The 7,949-nt window shown below is 35.5% G+C and overlaps 1 protein-coding gene across 1 annotated transcript; it reads left to right on the top strand.

The window, feature by feature from the left end:
• The first annotated feature begins 2,824 nt into the window (after positions 1 to 2,824).
• tmigd1 (transmembrane and immunoglobulin domain containing 1) lies at positions 2,825 to 7,505 on the top strand. Its single transcript, XM_014992597.2, has 6 exons — positions 2,825 to 3,049; positions 3,557 to 3,643; positions 3,761 to 4,039; positions 5,334 to 5,621; positions 5,735 to 5,838; positions 5,923 to 7,505. The coding sequence occupies exons 2-6, from the start codon at positions 3,580 to 3,582 to the stop codon at positions 5,932 to 5,934; spliced, it is 747 nt and encodes a 248-aa protein (XP_014848083.1). The 5' UTR covers positions 2,825 to 3,049; positions 3,557 to 3,579; the 3' UTR covers positions 5,935 to 7,505.
• The last annotated feature ends 444 nt before the right edge of the window (positions 7,506 to 7,949 follow it).

The following is a 7,949-nucleotide window of genomic DNA, read 5'->3' as shown; positions in this document are numbered from 1 at the left end:
CATAAGGAAACACAAAGGTAACAGATAAAGACATTTAAAATGTAGAAAACTAAATAAATTGGGCACACATGCTCAGCTAAACCTCAATGAAGGGTTTTGGATTTTTATTCAAAGTAATTTAAGCTGGTAGAAGTTTAATAACTTCTTGTTTTTGATTAGACAGAGAAAAAAAAACAAAAAAAGTTGACTTTGTATCTATGCATATACTTAAATATATATTTCTCCTTTTTTAGTCAAATATCTTTCTGGAAATAGAAGTGCAGGAATAATCTCTGCCAGAGTTGGCCAATGCCTCACCCTAGTGGGTAAGCTAGAAAAAGCTCCTGGAAACATTTACAAACAGCACTCATAAAAAAGCATTTCAGTTCTGTGTGAAGAGATAATGACGACACTTTGTATTATTTTACAACTCCATTCAACTGAAGGACAATAAATTCAAGAAAATACTCTTGTTAGGGTTTTCAATCTGGAACATGTCATTATTTGCAGATTTTAAAAATAATTTACGTAGAAAAACCTCTTGCTGTCATTGAAGTTGACCAACAACAAGTCAGTTAAGTGATTAAGAAAAAGCCCCTGGAGGGATTTTCAGAAGTTAATAGGGAAACAAGAAAATAGCTTGTATCAATTTGAAGCTTTATCTTGTGAATGTGATTCTTCAATTCACAAATCTCTCCGACTGGTTCATTTGGGATGAACCACAAATCCACAGTTTCTCACTTCCTGCACAGATTTCCCTGCAAATTATTATTACCCAGTCAGCACAGAGTGACACTGCTGTGAATGTGTTGTTAGCTGCTGCTCTTCTAAAGAAGTTTTAGTTTTCCACAATCCAATCAAACAACAGGAAAAGCAGGTATGTTGACTCAACTGTGCAGTTTTTACAGTTCAGATTAATTTCAGTTCTGGTTGGCTGATGATGATTGTGTTGGTCTTTCATAATTAGATAAAGGAGAACAAAGAGAAAGCTCTCCTTCATGGACTTCTGTTAGAATGAAGACAAAGTTGGAGTTGAAACTAGAAAAATTGTCTAAGAAGTTGAAAACTAAATGTTTCATCAAGTGTTAAACATTTCAGATAATCTTAAAATGGCATTTGATCCCTGTTCCTGGTGGGATTGTTAACTTGTTTTGTTTTTAAGTATAGGTTAGTCATTCTCTTTATCTTTACACTTTCTTGCAAAAAAGAAAATATAGATGGATTATGAAACTCAAATAGGACACAGTGCATTTTCATTTGCAAACATATATATACTCTCTGCCCATGTTATTAGGTACACCTGATCAATTTCTTGTTAATGTGTGTTAAATCAGAAAGGTGATGGTAAATTGCACCAAAATTGCTCACAGACAGATTGAGGGTTGTGGGAGCATTGTGTCCTTGTCTGGATTTCAGCTGCCTTCAGCTTGTAGGGTGAAGATTTGGCTCTACCAATGGGAGCCATTGATTTATTATGCCTTTATCAGTCTTCTGGGGGATACTTCCTTTGCAAACTTTGGTCTAAGCATCACAGCCTCCCTGGATGTTGCTGCTGACCATTTCCACCCCTTTATGACCACAGTGTATCCATTTTCCTAAAGGAACATTCTGTAGTAAATGCACCATGTCAAAAAGGTCAAATGATCACAAACAGGGTTCCACCTCAGTAGCTTTCATAGTCACCAGAAATCAATGCAATAGAGCACATTTAGGATGTGCATTACATTTCAGGTGTGCATCCAACAAATTGGTGTGATGCTGCTGTCACGTCAACATGGACCAAAATCTGAGGAATTCTTCTGACATCTTGTTTCAAAATGGTTCTTTTAGATTTTTATGAAAGGCAGTTTTTTTAGTGCTGTTTTTCTACATATGACTTTTTCCTCTAGTGAAGAATCCTGAAATGTAAAAGTGTAGGAAATTGTGGCTCTCAAGAGCCTCCACTTGACTTCTTTTGACACCCAGAGGTATTAGAGGATGTACCACATAATTAAATTGTCCAGATGCTATCACATGCAGCGCTCTGCAGTGGTATTCAGAAGAAGTTAAGATTGCAGTTCACCTCTAGCTGTGAAGGGGATTATTCATGTGTTAAAGTGACCTGGTAAAAAGACTTGAAACTAACTGAGAATCAGTGAAAAACTGATGTTTACACTCACTCTCCGTCCAAACTCATTAATTTTTCTTCTAATGTCAGAAAAGAATGAGCAGAACATTCAGTTTCTATATGCAAAGTTGGTAGAGATATGAATCAAAAAGGTTACTGAGACCTTCTCCTTATCACCTATGATCTGTAAGTCCATTGACACCTGGGATTTAGCAAGCTGAGGTTTGTCAGGTAAATGATCGGTTTCGCAACAAGCCCCACACGTGTCTGAAGACTCTCAGGTGTTGCGTAATGCCATGCCAGATCCCCTACTCTGATTTATTTATGCTGGAAAACTAAAGGAAAACCACGGATCTTTGCTTACACCAAATTATCAGAGTTTAACAAGAAAACACAAAATCAGTCAACAAATAATAATTCCCCACATGTTACTCCATAAGTCCCTCCATCACAGTTTCTGTGGTTTTGTGTTATTTCCATCAAAGGTTATGAAAAAACAAAAACATTTTGTTGTCTTCGTGTTTTTATTTTTTATCTTTTCAAAGCTAATCTCTACATGCAGTCATAAGGAAACATCAAAGCCCTAAAAACAGGAATAAAAAGAGTCTTGTAAAATGTGACGTTTCAGCCCTCCATCCACACCCAACAGGTTTTAGTGCAACTTTAATGGCCATTGCCAATAAAAAGATTCCTTGTGTTTGCACGTTACACCAGCATGACAATAAAACGAGGAATGGAATAAAATCAGGGTGGAAGGACCGACAGGGTGTTGCCAGGAACAGGTAAATAAAACCTGGAGAGGAAAGAAAAAAAGTTATTTTGGGGCAGAGAAGTTGTAAAAGTGTCCTGTGGGGTGTTTAAGAGCGGCTGAGGATTCAGACCGCCTTTCATATGCTCACATTCACACACACTGATCACAGCAGGGAAGACTGACAAGATAAAATAATAAACAGAAAGTTAAAGGTGAGTGAATCTTTTTTATTTTATTTTATTTTATTTTTACAAAATAGCTTCCACACATATTGGAAGATTTAAAAATGTACTTTATTTACTTCTTGCCACTTAATTTATCAATAAATTCTCATGGTGATGGCAAAACCTTATCTTGTGAGCCATAGTTATGCCAAGGATCAAACATATTAGAGATATTTTTTAAAAAATTGTTTAAAATACTTTACCTTTATTTATGATGACAAAAATTCTTGTTATATCATAGGTTGTCATGCTAACAGTTATTTCCCGTTGCATCTGGAAACAAAAGCATTTATTTGTTTTGTGAATAATGTTTCAGTTTAAATTGAGCTGGAGCTAAAGCTGATCCAAGCTGTCATAAGGGTATTTAGACTGGAGAAGGACTCATGGATAACAGTCATTAATAAAATAAAATAAAAAACACCAACAAATACAGAAAGATTTAAAACTTTAAACATATAGTTTGGGTGTTTATATGAATATCTTTTATTTATTTAGGTTTACCTGAGAAGACCATCGAAATGAAGTTAATGATCAGTATCGCACTTTTATTTTTGCTGCCCTCCTGTGCAAGCCAAACATCAGGTAAGCTTCGCCTCTTTACATACATAAAACATTTGTTCCCTCTGTCTTGGTTTTCAACTTATCATTCTTTCAGTATTTGATGCATCAAACCCGTCACTTGTATTTCTTCTTTCCAAGTCGTCTACATTGAGTCCTCTCCCGAACCACTTGATGGTGTAATCCAGACTAAGATTAAAGACACAGTGTCTCTGGTCTGTACTCTTAATGGCACGCATGAGGATAAGGAGTTGGTGTGGCTGAGGAATGGCGCTATGATTAAACTGAATGATGGAAACAAAGAGAATAGAAGCTGTGTGTGCATCAATCCTGTCATCCAAAAGGATGATGGCGCCACGTTCACCTGTCAACTGAAGAGCAATTCCTCCCATTCGGCCTCCGTCACCCTCGATGTCACATGTGAGTCCATTAACGGATGTTTATACTAATCATGAGGTGAACTTTTTAAAAAAATAACAAGAGATTAAAAGTTTGAGATTATTTTTTTAAATCTTGGTTCATTCTGGTATTATATGGTTCGGATTCAACTTCACCTTTTTGCCTTTGACATTTGAAGGTCTTTGTGTTAAACTTGGTTTCAGTTTGAAAATGTTTTCAGCACCGTTTTTCTTATAAAACTATTAATTTTTGTAATTTTCTTGCTATTTTTATCTATGAAAAACCAGGAAGTCGCTTTACATTCAGTGTAGACTTCCATGAAGTGCAACATCCTGCATTGAGTGTCGTTATCTAAGAGCTACACAAACACATAAAGAAAAAATGTGTTGCAGATTGAATGAGTGAGGAGGTGGTTTTAAACTATGAGAAAATGAAAAGAAATTAGCCCAATATTATCCATCAAAACATAGATAACTGTATCCTGTTGTAGACTGAAAATGATTGTGGTTCTTAGTTTTGATGCATTTAATAAAGCTGAAAAGAAAAAGGATTTCCAGTATTTGACATGAGATGTTCAAGACAAAATTGCCCATTTTCAATCTCAGGCCATGTAATTATTTTTAAAAAGCAATCTTATGACTCCTAAAACAAATCACATCTAAAAGGAACAATTTATGACTGATGCATCTACTATTAAACTAATGTTATTATTAATGCCCTTTTTTATGGACATTTCAAGATCTTTCAATCCTTAGTTTATGTTAATTGTTTCAGGTTGTAAAAATAGGAACCCACATTAAAAATTCAATTCCTTTAAAAAAAAAAATACAATTCAAAGTTGTTCTTTTAATTTTTTGTTTCTGGAAAAGAAAATGATTTAATTTTAGCTTAAAACTAAGTATTAACCTGATTCCCCTTATTAAATAAAATATATAAACACAAATGGGAACACCCTATCTCCTAATAGCTGGTCTAACCTGCTTTGGATGAAATTACTTCATCAATTTCCTGTCTTACACATCTTGCATTGACTGTAAAAGTGTGTAGTTTTACTTCAACAGTAGATTGTGTTATAATCTGAGAAGTATTTTAGGATTTTTGGAGAGTTGTTCCATCATGTGTCCCTTTGATTCCAACTCAAAATAAAATCAGAAAAAGCTGTCCTAACCATACCGCTGATTGCTGCCTTATGGCAGCAATCAGGGTGTATGAAGACCCTGACTCTATTGAGTCTCAGCTAATTCCCCACACCAAATGTTCAGAAGCATGTTAAACCTGCTCATTTGTTTTAGTGTCAATATTTTTTTTTTCTCAGATTCCGCAGACCTCTCTGGTTCAGAGGAAGTTACATTAGAAGAAGAGGAATCACTGGACCTGCAATGTGACATGAGGGCCAACCCTTTGGCAACGTCAGTGACGTGGAAACTAAACGGAACCTTGGTGGATCTATCGACAGGTGGCTTCATTATAACCAACGACGGCATTAACACCAAGCTATATGCCAAAAAAGTGGACAGAAGCCTGCATGAAGGCAGCTACGAGTGCACGGTAACCTCTCCCGGCTATGGACCGCAGAGCAAGACTTTCCAAGTCACTGTCACAGGTAAGTTCCCCCACTGAGAGCTTTAAATGTTTACAGAAACCTGTACAATCTACACAAATAATACCCCACAGATTAGCCAGGGCTTATCTGATTTCATTTGTCTTTGTCCACAGATAAGACCATAAAGTTCCCGCTGATGCCGACGATTGCGGGAGTGGTGGTGGTGGCCCTCACAACTCTTCTCGCCATAGTTTCACGGTGGAGGGTGATTGCAAAGGTAACACACGCAAAGCAAACTCAAACGTTACTCATTCGATTCTTGCAGCACAAATTTCTTAAGAGTTTCATTCTCCTTCAACAGTGCTGCAAATAAGTGATCTGAAAGAACCTGGTCCTCTGCACTGTCATGAAGTGAGACCTTCGACGAAGCCTTCTGCGTGGTGCAAGAGATTTTGATCACCCAGTTATATGGCTTTTTCTTATTTAATTTCTGACATTTTTGGACTTTACCCAAAGCTAAACTCTCTCCCCACCTAATTAGTAAACAAATAAATAAGATAGTTGTATTTCCTGGAAGAACTGAACATGTAAGTCAGTAAGTTTTAAATCGTATTAAGTTATTTTAGTTTAATTTTAATAGATTCAAACAAGATTTGCTATTCTATTGTGTTTCCATTATTATTTTCTTTTTAGTTCAGGCTACAATCATTATGTTGTTCCCTTGTTTCTGGGGAAGACAGAAGAGTTGGCTTTCCCACACTAACAGCTCAATAAGCATTTTTCCTGTGCTAAATATTCAAATTTATGTCAAAATGTACAAACTTGTGTATACTGTAATTTATATAGTAAACACACTGCAATGAGGGATTTCAGAATCATGCAATGAGGCATCAAATGTAGTATAACCTGCTATCGCAGAAGAAATAAACCTATTTATCTGTTCCACAAAGAAAAAAACCCCAAAATGATTCATAAAGTTGAACAATTTTAAAAGAAATACAATGTAAATATGGAGTCAGCAGAGAAAGAAAGGATTTAACTTAACTTAAGATGAATGAGTTTGTGTTTGATGCTTTGTTAGGACAAAAAAACAAAACTAAATTCAAACTAAAGCTATGTTAAATTTTGGTTTGGAATTGAACTGGGTTTATTCACTCTAGCTTAGGAGACATAAACATTGACAACTTTTGATGCTAGCAATGATTTAATACCAAATTCATATCCTGACCTGTTATTTAGAGTTGACAGTTAAATTAAGAAACCTATTTCCAAAAAATCACAAAACATTGTATGTCAAAAATATTTTTTAAAAAAACTATTAACTCTTTTTTTTTTAATGAAGGAAAAGCATTTCTCTTAAAACACTAAGCACTTTTTTGAATTTTTAAATATTTAACATGTTTATCAATGCAAATGTGTATCTTAATGTTGCTTGTCATTGTCGTCATATGTATATATAGTTGAATAATGTATAAGTAGAAGTACTCATATTTCTTTTTTCGTACAAAGTACAGACATAAATCAGTGATTCTCAAGAAGCTATGCTATCAGCTAAAGGACAAAAAATCAGTAGCTCTCTGATTGTTCAGATAACTATTTTAAAGCTTCACTTCGTGTAATAGCATCCGAATTTAATTCAACCACCATAACATATTTCGGTGTCTTGTAAAGCGTTATTTTTGAATCTAATTTCTCTGAGGTTCACATGTCCACTGAACTTTAGCTCCTGACTCAACAATAAAGCCCAGGCTAGTTAAAATCATGTTATACATTTACTCTTAATGTGACAAAAGGACAGGGATTATGAGGTTGTGTGGTTCAAGGTCTGGATCTTTGTTTTCCTGCCCATGAACAAACACTCTGGAGGGTTACATGAAAGAAAGCAACGCCAGCTGCTCTGATGTAAACCACGTGTTGATTAAATAAACAAAACTGATATACACATTTGCTGTGTGATAGGAAACTTTTTTGTGACAGTTGAATATCATATTATTTTAGAATTTAATGAAACACGTAGCTGAAGAAGAAATCTCCTGTGGGGAAGCTTCAAGAGACGCCGCCATGTTTAAAAACAGCAGAAGAAAAATTCTTCATGACGTGTATGAAGACCCTGAGAAACAGATTTTTGCCCTCTGCCACATGGCTGCCAAATCGCTCCGACCCTTGAAAGCATTTCACACACAGGTTTAAAGTGGCGTCTGCCAATCACTTTACCTTCAAACCTGTCTGTGGAAATACGATTCACATTATAGTGTGAACGCACAAGCACAAGAAAAATCTAAAAATATAATACAAGCACCACGTGACAAACAAGAAGGGCGACTGCCAACAGGGCATTTTTGAAAAACATTACACTGCAATAGTACAAGGTAAATTAGAGGTATCAAA

Source organism: Poecilia mexicana, unplaced genomic scaffold (genome assembly GCF_051168715.1).
Source record: "Poecilia mexicana isolate PSO_F unplaced genomic scaffold, ASM5116871v1 scaffold_14, whole genome shotgun sequence".
Lineage (NCBI taxonomy): Eukaryota > Metazoa > Chordata > Actinopteri > Cyprinodontiformes > Poeciliidae > Poecilia > Poecilia mexicana.
The sequence above is the reverse complement of the archived record's forward strand: the minus strand, read 5'-3'. Positions and strand labels throughout refer to the sequence as shown.

Excerpts from the sequence above, each read along its gene's own strand:
- tmigd1 (XM_014992597.2), top strand. The coding sequence starts at position 3,580 with ATGAAGTTAATGATCAGTATCGCACTTTTATTTTTGCTGCCCTCCTGT. Across the intron at positions 4,040-5,333 it reads CGTCACCCTCGATGTCACAT|ATTCCGCAGACCTCTCTGGT; the intron begins GTGAGTCCATTA and ends TTTTTTTCTCAG. Across the intron at positions 5,622-5,734 it reads TTTCCAAGTCACTGTCACAG|ATAAGACCATAAAGTTCCCG; the intron begins GTAAGTTCCCCC and ends CTTTGTCCACAG.